The sequence below is a fragment of the Ciona intestinalis genome, chromosome 14 (assembly GCF_000224145.3).
Source record: "Ciona intestinalis chromosome 14, KH, whole genome shotgun sequence".
Classification (NCBI taxonomy): Eukaryota; Metazoa; Chordata; class Ascidiacea; order Phlebobranchia; family Cionidae; genus Ciona; species Ciona intestinalis.
The window spans coordinates 1,415,424-1,431,279 of NC_020179.2; the positions used below are offsets into that span (position 1 = coordinate 1,415,424).

At 35.0% G+C, this 15,856-nt stretch overlaps 3 protein-coding genes across 3 annotated transcripts; all 3 read left to right on the forward strand.

Annotated features, from left to right (window-relative positions):
• The first annotated feature begins 809 nt into the window (after positions 1–809).
• LOC100184519 (sodium-coupled monocarboxylate transporter 1-like) lies at positions 810–9,941 on the forward strand. The gene is made up of 13 exons (XM_002120415.5): positions 810–1,070; positions 2,038–2,239; positions 2,697–2,814; positions 3,263–3,369; positions 4,057–4,172; positions 4,577–4,717; positions 5,090–5,219; positions 5,549–5,637; positions 5,931–6,043; positions 6,737–6,891; positions 7,499–7,624; positions 8,146–8,335; positions 8,843–9,941. Exons 1-13 carry the CDS (start codon positions 892–894, stop codon positions 9,025–9,027), a joined length of 1,851 nt encoding a protein of 616 aa, XP_002120451.1. The 5' UTR covers positions 810–891; the 3' UTR covers positions 9,028–9,941.
• A 320-nt stretch (positions 9,942–10,261) lies between these two features.
• On the forward strand, positions 10,262–14,531 carry LOC100179067. The gene is made up of 2 exons (XM_002120414.5): positions 10,262–11,149; positions 12,811–14,531. Exons 1-2 carry the CDS (start codon positions 10,430–10,432, stop codon positions 14,287–14,289), a joined length of 2,199 nt encoding a protein of 732 aa, XP_002120450.2. The 5' UTR covers positions 10,262–10,429; the 3' UTR covers positions 14,290–14,531.
• Positions 14,523–15,602, forward strand: b3galt6 (beta-1,3-galactosyltransferase 6). Its single transcript, NM_001078548.1, has one exon. The coding sequence runs from the start codon at positions 14,598–14,600 to the stop codon at positions 15,579–15,581; it is 984 nt and encodes a 327-aa protein (NP_001072016.1). The 5' UTR covers positions 14,523–14,597; the 3' UTR covers positions 15,582–15,602.
• The last annotated feature ends 254 nt before the right edge of the window (positions 15,603–15,856 follow it).

Below are 15,856 nucleotides of genomic sequence, written 5' to 3' on the forward strand. Positions count from 1 at the left end.
TTGTTTTGAAATTCTAGACCCGCCGTCTGCCCGCTTAGAAAGATAAGATAACCAATCAGGGCTAAACGAGTTCGCAAAGCAGGCGTGGGTTAAAATTCAAATACCTGTATGTCTGTTTTTATAAACTAACAGTTCATATATGACTATATACAACAATCCTATATAAGTTAAGTATTTATGCCTTATTCTGTTTACTTTTGTAGTGATTCTACCAGCAGTGAAAAACCCCCACTCGCCAACAGGTGCGTGTGACGTCATAATCGCCATTGTCCCGTCAGACTACGTGATATAGTACAGGCTTTCTAGCGCTCTGTATACGTGACCTAGCCCGCGCGTTTTAAATATTTTGTTTTGGTTTAGGAGAGGGGACGACCGGCCATACCACACCGACGTTGTACCACACTACAGGTAGACTAGTTAAACTATAGGCACACATGAGTTAATTTAGCGTAACGAAAACTGCACAAAATTCTGTAGGCAGCGAAAACAGTTTTGTTTGTTGCAGTAGATTGGAATTTATAAAGAATAAAAACTTTAAAAAATTTCGTATAGTTTAACTTAGAAGGAATTTGTGAAGTAACAGGTTTTAAGTAAAACAGCGCATTGGGTGTTTTTTGTTATAGTAGTGTGGAAGAAGACGAGACACCTTTAGCTCATATTATTCCAATATCCTGATCGTGTTTTAGACAAACAACGGTCTATAGGAGTCGTGACAATGCGGTTTTATAATTCTTTGTTTACTACTAAATAGGACGAGAAAGTGGAATTTAAAGGTGTCTCATATTTCCCCACCTTACTGTATAACTATTTTTACAGTATTATGCATTGTTTTTCTTAGTAACGTTAGTTCGTAAAGTGTTTTAAAAACTAAAATAAGTGAAAAAAACTACAATGTCGACGGAAGGCACCTTTACTGGGGGTGATACAGTTTCGAGCGAAAATAAGACTTTTAGCGTTGCTGATTACATAGTATTTTGCGCGCTTTTTGTCGTGGCAGCAGGCATTGGCATGTTTTTTGCGATCAAAGACAGAAAAAAGAAAACTTCAGAAAACTATTTGCTTGCTGGAAGGTGGGTGTATAGTAGGGTAGGGGAAGACGACACCTTTAGCACATAATATCAAAGTATCCAGATTCCTGATCGTGTTTTAAACAATTAACAGCGTTCTATATGGAAGTCGTGAGGATACGGTTTTATAATTCATTAAATTTTCATTGTGTACTACCAAATTGGACGTGAAAATATAATGAAAAGGTGTCACATCTCACACCACCTTACTATATGATATCATTTGGATAATTTTGACAAATAGCCCACGCGACAGGTTCAAAGTATAATATATTCTAACGTGCAAACATAAGGTTTTTTTATTATCCATAAATTTTCAATCCAAACTCGTATAACAAAGATAACAAAAGGAATAAAGACGTTTTATATATCTTTCAAGGCGCTATATGGGCCTATTGTTTGTCAAAATAGCAACACAGAACTTTTGAAATCTGAACCTATACTTTGAATGAATCTATACTTTGTAATGTATATTAGTAATAGAGTACTGTAGGGGAAGATGGGACACCTTTACAACATAATATCCAAATATTCTGATCGTTCTTCAAACAATTAACAACGGTTTATGGGAGTCGTAAGGACGCGGTTTTATAACTCTTTGAATGTTCTTTGTTTACTACCAGATGGAGCGAGAAAATAGAAAAAAAATGTGTCCCATCTTCCCCCACTTCACTGTATATATATTAGAATGGGGTAAGGTGAGACATGTTTTTATTCTCTTTACTCGTTCTATTTAGTAGTAAACAAAGAACATTTATAGAATTCTAAACCCATATCCTCACGACTCCAAAATAGCGTTGTTATTTGTTAAAACACGATTAACAAATATGGTTTTATATATGCTAACGGTATCCCATCTTACCCCACAGAACTATTGACTCTAAATTTTTACCCTGCTCTAAAATATAACTCCCCAAACTGTTTAAGAAAAAAATGTATTTTTTTTTTTTCTAACCTGTTATCCTTTCAGGTCCTTGAGCGGCTACCCAGTAGCATTAAGCCTTACAGCAAGCTTTATGTCGGCTATCACAGTCCTGGGTACACCAGCAGAAATATACGTGTACGGGACCATGTTCTGGTGGTTCGCTCTGGCATACACAATTGTGGTTGTAGTAACTGCGACCATAATTACTCCAGTATTTTATAACATTGGAATAGCTAGCACCTATGAGGTAAATATATGGACAGAGAAATATATTCTCCGAAATAAGGGCCTTTTATGGGTTGCCTAAAAGGCAGTTATACATTATATAAAAATGAAAAATTTACCAAAACATAATCACCCGCTAAGTTACATATATACGTGGTGATTGTAAGTAGGCAGAATGCGTAATACACTTTTTGCGTTTTAGGCGTAAAAGTTCGGTACATAGTTTTCAAACAGCCCAAATTTAAATCGCACTAAATATAGTAGGGTGGGGAAAGACGGAAAACCTTTTTCATTCTATTTTCTCGTCCCATTCGGTAGTAAACAAAGATCATTCAAAGAATTATTTGAAACCATATCCCCACAACTTTCATAGACCGTTGTTAATTGTTTAAAACACGATTAGAATATTTGGATATCATGTGCTGAAGGTGTCCTGTCTTACCCCGCAGTACTATACATTATTATCGTGTTTTTTTCAGTATCTGGAAATGAGGTTCAATAGAACGGTAAGAGTAGCTGGAACTATAACGTTCATTGTGCAAACTATTATCTACATGGGAATGGTCATGTACATGCCGGCGCTTGCTTTAAATAAAGGTAAAGTACAAAATAATCAAACCAGCAGATGATACTATGGGTATAGTAGACTGGGGTATTATGGGACGTGATCGGGGTAATATGGGACATGTTTTATTTACTTTTGTTCTCCTATATGGTAGTAAACAAAAAAAACATTTACAGAGTTATATAACCGTAATCATAATAATAACATATTACGGCCGTTTAAATAGTATGATGAGCCTGGGGTAAGATGGGATTGATGGGGTGAGACGGCACGCCGTGGAGTAGGATAGGACAGGTTTTCATTTTTTGTCGCCTCATTTGGTAGTAAACAAGGATTATTTCTAGATTCATGCCCGTAGACCCGCGACTTTAAAAGAGCGTTGGTAACTGTTTAAAACAGGATTCGAAAAATGTGATTTAGGTCCTACCTTACCCCATAGTAATATATGTTGTTTTTTTTTAACATCCGGTACGTTTACAGTTACAGGTCTTAGCCTATACATATCAATTGTAGCGACATCGTTGGTGTGTACGTTCTATACCAGCATAGGAGGGATGAAAGCTGTCGTGTGGAATGATTCTGTGCAGGTATGGTATGTCCATAAACATAATTAGATTGTGGGGTTATATAGTAGGGTGGGGGAAGATGGGAAACCTTTTCATTTTATTTTCCAGTCTCATTTGGTAGTAAACAAAGAACATTAAAATGAATTATAAAACCGTACCCTCACGACTCCTCTATACCGCTGTTGGTTGTTAGAAACAAGGTCAGGTTATTTGGATATAATGTGCTAAAGGGTGCCGTCTTCACCCACCCTACTGTATTGTATGGACTGCACTTAAATTAGAATCTATTTGAATAAAATACTGTCGAAACCATTTAGGTGAAATATAATATCGTCTTTTAGTCGTCTTTTAGTATACGATCAGTCTGACTTGATTTTTCTATGTTACGTTTTGGTAGCACCAAGTCCTTACTTTATTTCTTTACACAATTTGTCAGCTCTAGCGTATAAGGATAATTGCAATATTCAGATTTGGGTTAAAAAATAGAATATTTTTGAATGAATTTTCTATATGGCTGCTGAGGTCGTAGGGTGAAGCCATTAGACCTGAGATTTAGGTATAAAGTAGCCTAACTTTACGCCATAGGTATATATATATTACATTAGCGATTAGCCGAACCAATCCTGTATTTGTTACCCTTGTACTGTACCTCACTAAAGTCGCTTATTAATATTTATAAACGTTTTGTGATTTTTGTTTTATTCGCAGTGTATTGTAGTATGGATAGGATTTCTCTCAATCATAATCAAAGGCAGTATGGACGTCGGAGGTTTGGACAAAGTATTTCAAATCGCGAACGAAGGAGGTCGAATCGACTTTTGGCAGTAAGTAATATTCGTTTTTATAATTTTAATTAATAAATGGTAATTCGTTAATATCCCGCGTTGTGAGGCAATATATCAGTCGTTAGAACTCAGTTGTTTTGTTTCATACACATCGTGCCCGTTTACGAGTTACCACGTATGTAACTTTGTGGGTAATTACCTTTTTATGCATGGTTGACAATTTAGGAAACTCAAAACGTATATTGGCGTAACCGCCGTTAAAGTGTCTTACTTAAGAACACACACGTCTACAATGATAGAAGCGTTAGTCTCAAACCTCTGGGCTTTAGGCAATGCTATGCCGGGAATTTACATACTTTTCATTTCTGTTATAACTTTATAATAATGTTTATAACATTTTTTTTAAATTTAATTTTATTTATTTATATTTATAATTTTAACAGGTTCAGTTTGGACCCTCGAATTCGACACACATTCTGGTCGGTTTCTATTGGCGGCAGTTTAATGTGGTTGTCGGTGTATGGCATTAATCAATCAATGGTTCAGCGGTATCTCAGTTGCAAGAACTTAAAACATGCGCAAATGTAATTCAATGTATGGCGGGGGGAGATGGGACACCTTTAGCACATAATATCCAAGTATCCTGATCGTGTTTTAAACAATTAACAACGGCCTTTGGGAGTCGTGAGGAAATAGTTTTATAATTCTTTGAATGTTCTCTGTTTACTACTAAATGCGACGAGAAAATAAAGTTAAAAGGTGTCCCATCTTACCCCACCCTACTGTATATGCATGTACCTTATCAAACGAAATACTTAATATTATATTTTTTATTCCTGCTGGACGAGGCAACGACAGTCGTTATAACACGAGTGTTCTGTTTCATACACCTTTCTCCAACTTAAGAGTGTTTTTTCTTTTTTTATTTATCTGTCACTTATACCTTTTTTCGACAGAGCCCTGTATCTTACAGCTGGAGGGTTACTGACTGTTCTTAGCCTTGCTTGTATAACAGGACTAGTGATGTATGCAGTATACCACAACTGTGATCCGTTGACCAACGGTAAAGTTGATAAATCAGACCAGGTAAACGTAGCGCATGCGTTAACGAAGTTACACAATTTAGACAACCCATATAATAGTCATTTATAGCCGTATATACATGTAGACTATTCTGAACTTCGGGGTAAGTTTTATATTGTATGCACATAATATATTTAATCCTGTTTTTAACAAATAAACATCTCCATTTTAAAGACGTAAAGAAACGATTGCACTTCTGTACACAATCTTTTTTCCTATTAAATTGAACAATAATAAAAAGAAGATTAAAAAAACCTTTAAATTTTTTTTTGTACATAGAGAAATTTTAACCCTACACTTTAAAGTTTAACTAACAATAAACCCATACGCAGCTTCTACCCTACTTGGTATTGGATATTTTAAGCGTGGCGCCCGGGATTCCTGGCTTATTTGTTGCGAGTGCTTACAGTGGAACTCTCAGGTAACTAATAACAAATATATGTTGGCGCGAACATTTGGAATTAAGTGTATGACTTGGTTGAACATCAATTAACGTAACTATACGTTCTTATAACACTTATTAATAAATGTAACTTGCTTTACCCTCGCGTGGCCGGAAACGACAGTCCTTATAACACGGGTGTTCTCTTAAGGACACATACGCCCACAATGGTAGCAGCGACGAGCCTTGAATCCGTCACCTCTGGTTTAGAAGCACGTGCGCCAACGACAGCTTTACGATTGAAAAAATAAGTCAATTTTTGTTTTATACAGTGCCGTTTCAACCGGTATCAATGCACTAGCTTGTTGTACGTTTGAAGACCTTATTAAACCATTAAAACCAAATATTCCTGGACCAAAAGCTGTCTTGATTTCTAAAGGATTAGGTAAGTACATTTAGTCGTAGACTATAAGTAATGTTCTCACTACAGAAATATATTATATATAGTAGGTAGAGGTTAGGTGGTCCATGCTTTTTTCACTTTGATCGACCCATTTGGTATAGTAGGGTAGGGGAAGATGGGACACCTTTGACACATAATAACCAAATATTCTGATCGATTTTTAAACAATTAACAACGGTCTATGGGAGTCATGAGGATAAAGTTTCATATTTAATCGTTAAATGTTTGTTTACTACCAAATTGGAAGAGAAAATAGATTTAAAAGGTGTCCCATCTTCCCCCACCCTACTATATAGTAAACCAAAAAACTTTTTGAAGTTATTTAACCGTAATCCCCCCAAGTATTCACCCGCAAAGTAACACACATGGTAACTCGTAAGCTGGCAAAAGGTGTATGGAACAGAACACCCGTGTTATAACGACTGCTGTCGTTTCTAAGGCAAGTTTCATTCATTCATTCATTATACAGTAGGATGGGAGAAGATGGGACACTTTTTAACTCTATTTTCTCGTCCCATTTAGTAGTAAACAAAGAACATTCAAAGAAATATGAAACTCTGTCCCCATGACTCTCGTAGACCGTTGTTATTTATTTAAAACACGATCAGAATATCTGGATATTATGTGCTAAAGTTGTCCCATCTTACTCCACTCTACTATATAACTTTATTTCAGTTGTAATGTACGGACTTCTGGGTCTTGGCGTCGCTTTCCTAGCTTCTCTACTCGACAAGATCCTCACAATGGCTTTGAAAATGTTCGGAATTATTGGCGGACCTTTGCTTGGTCTATTCTGCCTTGGATTGCTAACACCAGTTGCAAACTCGACTGTAAGTTTATTTAGCTTACATGACGTTGAATGTAGCTTACTTTATTCTCGCGTGGCCGAAAAACGACAGTCGTTATAACAGAGGTGTTCTGTTTCATACACCTTGTGCCAGCTTACGAGTTACCATGTATGTTACTTTGTTGGTGATGATTTTGGACGTTAAAATAGATTTGATTGCAAATAATAACTGTTGTCATTAAGCACGACGGTATACATACTATAATTTAAGAGTATAACACTATACTCCAAAAGTATATGGTATAACAGCACATCAGTCGCTATCATGTATATAAATGTTAGCAATGTACTGTCATTGCTTCTTCGTCGCCCTGGTACAGTGGAAAGAGCGCGTTTTCGCTTTTAGAGTACAAGAGGACACGGTTCGAAACGCGACGCTGCTACAATTGTGGGTGTATATGTGGAAAACACATATAACAGCAATTACTCGTACCCAGTGAGTTGTGAAAGTACAAAATATTCAAAAATGATACAAAACACCCGTGTTGAAACGACAGTCGTTGCCTGGCCACTCGAGAAAAAAATTCATTTGAATACCTATAAATTAACATTGGCAACAGGCCTACAGTGTAACCTATATCTAAACACAGGGCGCACTGGTTGGCTTGTTAGGCGGACTATCTATGGGTATCTGGCTGGCTGTTGGTTCCTTTATTTACCCGCCTAGCGAAGAATTTATGCGAAAACTACCATCGACAACAGAAGGCTGCAATCCGGTATTAGTTTTGTTTGATTTTCGTGTGGTCGAAAACGTAAAAGCGATGTAGATATATTTGGAGCGATAGAAACTTTAATAACTATGTTTAATGTGTTTTAGTGTATATGATATTTCTGTATAGTAAAGTGGGGAAAGATGGGACATCGTTTTATTCTATTTTTTGTCTCATTTGCTAGTAAACAAAGAACATTCAAAGAATTGTAAAACCGTATTCTCACGACTCTCATAGACCGTTGTTTATTGTTTAAAACACGATCAGAATATTTGGGTATTATGTGGTAAAGGTGTCTCATCTCTCCCCACCCTACTGTATAATATAGTAGGTTGGGGTAAGATAGACTGTTTTCAATCTTTTAGACGTCCGATTTAGTTGGAACTATTTATACAGAAATATACCCGTATTCTAACGACTTTATAATGGCATAATAATTAGAAAAAAAACACAATTACGAATATATAGGATATTATGTGCTAACGGTGTACATCTCATTTCACGATATCATATTTTCGTTTTTTTAGGTTGAGATCTCTAATTTGTTAATGAATTATACAAGCACATCAAGTTATGCTACAACAACAAGTTTCACGCAAGACCCATTGACGACTTCCGGGTTTTCTAATTCCTTATACGCGTTATCATATTGTCATTACAGCACATTTCTAGTCTTGATTACCTGGTGTCTTGGTGTGGCTGTCAGTCTTTTAACCGGTAAGTATGTCCAAAAAATGCAGAGTTTTTTTTCAGAGAATTTAAGTTTAATTGTATATCCTAAACGTTTTATTTAAATCTTCTTATAGTACTGTGGGGTAAGATATGGGATACCGTAATAGCACCTAAAAACTATATTTCCTAACCGTGTTTTAAGCAATCAGCAACGTACTTTTAGAGTCGCGTGGCTACGATTATACAGTAGGGTTGGGAAAAATAGGACACCTTTTAACTGTATTTTTCCGTCCCATTTATAGTATAGTAAACAAAGAACACTCGAAGAATTATAAAACTATATCTCCACGACTCCCATAGACCTTTTTAATTGTTTAAAACACGTTCAGAATACGTGTATATTATGTGCTAAAGCTGTTCCATTTCCCACCCTACTAAATATATATTTCTGCAAAACACTTGTTTACTAAAGTCCAATCTTACGATACCCTAATATATGGATCTCAGTAAAAGATCGCTGTAAAATTAACTATTGTTAAATGCATGATACAGGAGGGTTAAAATCGAGAAAAACTGTCGACTCCAAACTGCTGGCATTCAACGGTAACATTATGTGTTGCCTAAAGGATACAATGTGTCCATGTTATAAAGATAATGCGGGCTACACCAAAGGGAAAACTGAAGAAATGGCAATTACTAACAAGGACGATAACGAATACGTTGAAGAGACAGTTTGAACTTAAGCGACTCTATATGCAGTTTACACCACTGTTTTGGGGCATGAAACAAAATCTGTCGGCGTATATATATAAAGCTTATACTTTTTAAATAATATATGATTACACATATGAAAACATAGGCGTTAATCTGACTATATGACATATAGTAAGGTGGGAAAAGATGGAACCTTTTGCACATAGTATCCCAATACCCTGAACGTGTTTTAAACAGTTGACAGTGGTCTATAATGGGAGTCGTGAACATACGGTCCAACAATTCTTTAAATGTTCTTTGTTTACTACCAAATTGGACGGGAAATTAGAATAAAAAGGTGTCCAATCTTCCCTATCCTACTATATTAAGACATACAATCTTTCACTTAAGTTGTTTGACAACCTTTTCGCTATAAAGCTATTTGCAATATCGCCTGTTTCTGCTTTGTATTGGTTATTGTTTTAGATTCTAAATACGTTTTGTCCAGAGTCCGGATAAAAACATATAGTGGTGTGAGGGAAGATGGGACACCTTTAGCACATAATATCCAAACATCCTGACCATGTTTTAAACAAATAATAACGGTCTATTAGAGTCGTGAGGATACGGTTTTGGATTTCTTTGAATGTTTTTTGTTTACTACCATGCGGAACGAGGAAATAGTACGAAAAAGTGTCCCATCTTCCCCCATCCTACTATAAAACATGTTTATAAACGGACTCTGGTTTTGCTCGGTTTTCGCATGTAGCTTTCAACAGTATATATATAAACGGTTTTTGCACTACTGACTTCTCCCTGTACGTAGTCATAATAATCCACAATCTGTTTCAAACGCGGCCACCGGCTGATCAACGCAATTACGCGAAGAAGCAAGTGTCCCCGAAAAAGAAACAATTATTAGTGCTGCCAAGTAAAAAACTTAAACGTGAAAAGTAAACACTGATTTATTTAATCAGCTGGAAAAACTTTTTATTTCATATTATCAGTTATACGGGAATATTTTAGTGTTAAGTTATGTTCGTAGTTAACAGAAGACGAAACTCGGTCATTTTTATCAATACATGAGCGCACAAATGCCATTAAACTGGCTTAGAAAAGCGCCAAACCCGAATCACATCGTAACAGCCATAAAAATCTAAAATAATACGGTAATAAATATAATAATAATAACTTTATTTGTCTTTTCGATTACGATAGCAACGATTTGTAAATATTTGTAACGAAAAGACAGGATATAGCGACAAAACAACAGTTGTTAAAACATGCTTACAGTTAAAAACATATTTACATTTAGTTAAAAGAAGATTATAAGTAATGTAAGTTCTAATTTACAGATAATTTAGTCATAGTCGTAGTCACACTTCTGGACTGAAATCTGTTGATATCTGTTGCTTCTTTCTATTAAAAAACACACCAGAAAACATCATGCCTCTCATGGTATTTTTTGGATGCACAATGATAGCGTTTGGACCTTCACTGGCGATGTTCATTCTAACCATCGCAAAATATCCGTTAAAAATTATTCTGCTGGTAGTAGGTGCATTTTGCTGGCTGCTTGCCCTGCTATTCTCAGCACTGTTATGGCTTGCTGTGGTCCCCTTGAAAGAACAACTCGCATTTTCTTTGGTGTTTAGCGTCATTTTCCAAGAAGGTATGAGATATGGACTTTTTCGGATGATGAAAAATGCAGAAAATGGACTTGATGACGCTCTTTCCGAGGATGAAAAAAAATCAATCTCAAACCACAAACTTTCATACACTACAGGATTTGGCTTTGGACTAATGTACGGGTTATTTTCTATAGTAAACGTGCTATCTCAGTCTATTGGGCCAGGCAGTGTAGGCATAGATGGTCACTCTTCAAACTTTATGCTCATTTCCGCGTTTTTAACCAGCTCCACCATACTTTTACACACATTTTGGAACGTAATAGTGTTCGATGCCCTAAATAAGCAGCAATATTATAAAGTTATAACAGTCGTTTGCTTACACATGTTAGTCTCTTGCTGCAGTTTGCTTAATGTCCAACAAAACCTTGCTTATGTATCAGTGATTGTTTCGTATATTGTTCTTATTGGCACAACAGTATGGGCCTTTAAAGCAGCAGGGGGCAGTGTTGTGAATATCAAATCTTGCCTAAACCGTTGAGTAAAAATACCAAATAGAACTTTAAACTGATTTCAAATTAGCATTTTTAACATTTTGACAAAACTTCATTTAACATTTTGACAAAACTTCATTTTTAATACCTCCAAATTTGCTGTAACATTTGGAGAATAGTAAGTTTAAAGTTACCATGTTTGTGTTAAGCGATGGGTAGGGTATAGAACTCCAATACCACATTATATGATATATGATAGAGCCAAACTTGGATAGTAAATCTACCCTGAAATTTTCCATACCTAATCAAAAAACTTTAGAATCAATAAGTTGAATTTGTTTCTCATGGATACGTGTCTAGCTATCCTGCCTCCCCTGCATTTAAAAAAGTTTGGTGCCTATAACTCATGTAACATCAAACTGGCCAAGCTGTCAAGGGAAAATCTCCCATCCATTACCATTAAAGCCATTGTCGCATACCTTCGGGAAAGCGGCGGACTCCAAAAACTGGTGAGACCCATGCGGTGGCACCATGAGTGTTTCGTTAATGGGCTAATCCTGGCCTAAATCCTAGGACCCATGGCGTGCCACGTTGCGGGACCTCACCCACATAGAATAGAACCACACACTTTTTCATTGAATATTTTATTACTGCTTGGAGTTTGATGTTGTATTCTATATAATATGCCTTTTCTTTATCTGTTATATGTTGTATTGTTTTTGTATTGTGTAGCCTATTGTTCAATGCAATAATCACAAACTGTCATTTTACTTTTTATTGTTTATAAAACATCGTAACTATTTTCTGATATTATATATCTTTGTAAAAAATTCTATAAATCAATTCACTTTTGATTGCGATTTCTCAAAGAAATGATCAAATAAAGTTTATAAAATAAAAGGCCCATTACAATACTCAACAATAAAGTGCCTATATCATAAACCTATACCTTAAATTAAAACCATTTTGTTACAACTTATTATATGAAGTCAAAACAACCAAGAGATTATGGCCTATTGTTTTTCTTTTTAAGAACGTTCAAATTTACAGTCAAATTATAAGAACTTTTTATTTACTGTATTAATGATATGTATTTTTTGATGTTTACAGTTTTAAGTTATATATCTATGGGTGAAAATATAAAAACTCCCTTGCAACTGTATAAGTATCTGATACAATGCTGTAACAAGTTGCCTAGAGGACCTCAAAACCATTACAAACATTTTATTCGGCAAGAATATAAAAGCCATAACGATGAAACTGACCCAGAGAGAATACAAGAAATAATTACGCGCTCTGTCGAGAACGCAAAATGGATTTTAAACAAATATAATACTTGAAAACAGCCATGCATTTTCAGATTTTGTTACATGTTCTGTTCAATAGATAGCAGTGTTTGAATTTGTTTGTATTTTATTTTGTCTGGTATTAATAAGCAGGAATATGCATATATTTACCTTTGAAAACACATTTGTTGTAATATAGTAGGATAAAACAAAATCAATTGAAAAGTTTTTCAAAAGGCCATAAACTTTCAGACAGTGGTTGAATTTGTTGGTTTTTCATATAGTCTGGTATTAATTAGCATGGTTATGCAAATTTAAACTTATGAAAACACAATTTTTATAATATGGTGGAATAAAATAAATTAAAGGTTTTTTATGATTAGTAAATCAACATTTTAATTATTGCAGCTTAAATATAGGTTATTCAAAAAATTCAAATTATCACCTTAATTGTAATGTCTGAATGGTTGGGTTCGATTGTTAAGGAATTAGCTGTACCAGGGAGCCCTTGGTATAAAGTCCGTACTCTGTTAGCTGCCAGATTTGCAGAGCGAGTTCGTTTAGAAGGTTTCACTCGTGAACAATTGATAATTGTTGAAAAATTTGTGGGTGAAGAATTTTTAAGGGAACATAAACTTTACAGGGAAACGAACTGGTCGCCACGGGAAAAAAGCCCAATTTCCGAGGAAAAAATACAAGTTTGTTTAAAAGATTTAATGGTAAAAGCTGGAAAAGACGCGAACTGCTCATTTGCTACAAATTTAGATGACCGACCTGACTGCTTTGACGAATGTATTGCAATAGTGAAAAATATGAGCATACACAATACATACAAACTTGTTTCGAAAGATGTAACAAATCAAACTTTATATCCAATTCTGCTTAAAACCAGCCAGGATTCTGAGCTCCTTGGACAGCAAATGGTGCAGATTTTACAAGCAGATAGCAGTAAACTAAATGCAGTTGTTCAAGCCATTAAAGATAAGCCTATGTCTGTATCATTGCGAAGATACATTTATAGGTTGCTGTTAATTAAGAGGAAAAAGCGGTCTTCAAGGGGCAGTCGGTCTAACTCAAATTCATCTGTTGAAATATCGCAACTGGAAATAAGAAAACAGTTTGCTCAATCTGTAAAACAAGGTCTAATTCAGCTCAAAATAAAAGACGCGACAAAATCCCCGGTTTCGTACCTTATAAGTTCTTCAATTGTAGAGTCTTTTACAAGTATAAAAGGTTTGGAAATTTTCTCTGAAGATTTGGCTTTACAGCAACAAACATTGAGAGTTTTAAATATTTTCTATACAGCTGTGCAAAAGTTTGAATACTACTATGTTCTATGGTGCTTGCCTCTGCAAGTTGTTCTAAGCAAGGAAAACTCACCTAAAGAGCATGACATTGAAATAGCAATGTGGTTGGACATATTAAGGGAATGCACCCCACAGCCAGCAGTGCTGGAAAAAATTGTGACTTCTGTTTGGAAAATTGTCACCAGTGCTGATTTTTTGGGTGGAAAACTCAAAACCCATTTCTGGGCCATGGGATTAGGGCTTAAAGATTCTGAAGTTAAAACTGCTTTTGGGGATGCCTACCTACAAAGAGCTAAGGGCCAAATTAAGCCAACTTTACATCCGATCATAGTAATCCGAAACTGGCTACTTTATCTTTTTGTAGGTTGCACCAGTATGAGAGTAACGCTATTTTTTTGGGACCAGTTGTTCTACAGTAATTGGGACATTTCTTGCTTTAAGAGAATTTGCATTACACTAATATCTTGCCTTGAACATAAAATTATAACATGCAAAGAAAAAAAGGCTCTTTTTGATGTTTTAACGAACTCTGGAAATGATCTGACGTTGGCTAAAATATCTGAAACTTGGAAACTTTATGCAGATTTGTAGTTTCCCTGTACTTTAAGAACTGTCATACAAAACTCACTGTAAAAAAATTGAATTTTTTTCTGCATAAACTGAACCATGCACTTGATTGTAAGAAATATTTTGTCTGTATGAAATTAAAAACTGTTTGAACATATTTTATGTGGCTTGTTTTTTATCTTTTTTATATCTTTTTGTAAATTCTGTAGCCTATACTTTATATATTTTTATGTGTCTTGGCTTTTTTAATTTTTTTATAACTTTGTGACAATACTGGAAACCTTATAGGAAAATAGTAAATTGATTAAATATGAAATTAAGATGACAACAAAATGCTCTGTAAAAGAAGACTCAAAGCTGTCTTGAACACAAGGGTTTTTAAACTGGTCACTGCTGTTCTGTTATTTATATGTTGCGTAACTGTTATGCTACCAAACAATGAAACAAATGTTACAAAAAGTAACATAGATGGTAAAACAGAGAGTAAATTAAAGACGTTTTTGCTCATTTTTATCATGACCGGACCAAAAAATGACGACAGAAGAAACGCAATCAGAGAAACGTGGTTAAATTTTGAAAATAAAGATGACAGTAAACACTTTTTTGTTATTGGAACCAAAAACCTTCCAATAAATGTTAAAAATGATTTGGAAATTGAAAACCAGAGACACAGTGACCTTATGTTGCTGGAGCAATTTGAAGATAGTTATGATAAATTGACAGAAAAGCTGGGTTTGATGCTAGAATGGGCAAGTGACAACGTCGATTTCCGCTTTTTGTTTAAAGCTGATGATGACACTTTTGTTAGAGTTGATAAAATTGTGCAAGACTTGAAAAATGACAAAGAAAAATACCTTCAACAGTTTTTATATTGGGGGTACTTTTATGGCAGGGCACATGTAAAGAAAACTGGGCCTTGGAAAGAACTAAACTGGCAGTTATGCGATTATTACCTGCCTTACGCTAGAGGCGGTGGTTATATTTTATCTTCAGCAATTGTTTCGTATATTGCGAAAAACTGGCGGATTTTTGAGAAATATGTGAGCGAAGACGTCACCCTTGGTGCATGGGTTGCACCGTTAAAAGTAAAAAGAATTCACGATACCAGGTTCGACACAGAATATAAAACCAGAGGCTGCAAGAATTCATTTACAGTGAGCCATAAGCAAAGCATTGGGGACATGCAAGCAAAATATTCAAGTTTAATGGCCACTGGTAATCTGTGTACCACTGAAATTGTGAACTTTTATGGATATCAGTATGATTGGGATGTACCTCCTTCCAAGTGCTGTGTTAGATCATCTTTAATCCCATGATCTTAGTATTTATTGTATTGTAATCACCATTTGCCATGTGTAAATTTCTTGATACATTTTCCAATGCTTGGTTAAAAAACATAATGCAATTTCAAAATCTTTTTTTGTTAATTTTTCTATAATTCATTTTGTGACATTTAGGGTATTAAAAAAATTTTGTGTATTTTTTGATACCTTAGTATCGTTTTTCAACATTTTCATTTTCAAAAAACATTTTAATTTTAAAAATATTTTTTGTTGTCATTTTTTCACAATTCGTTTTGATAAAAAAAAAA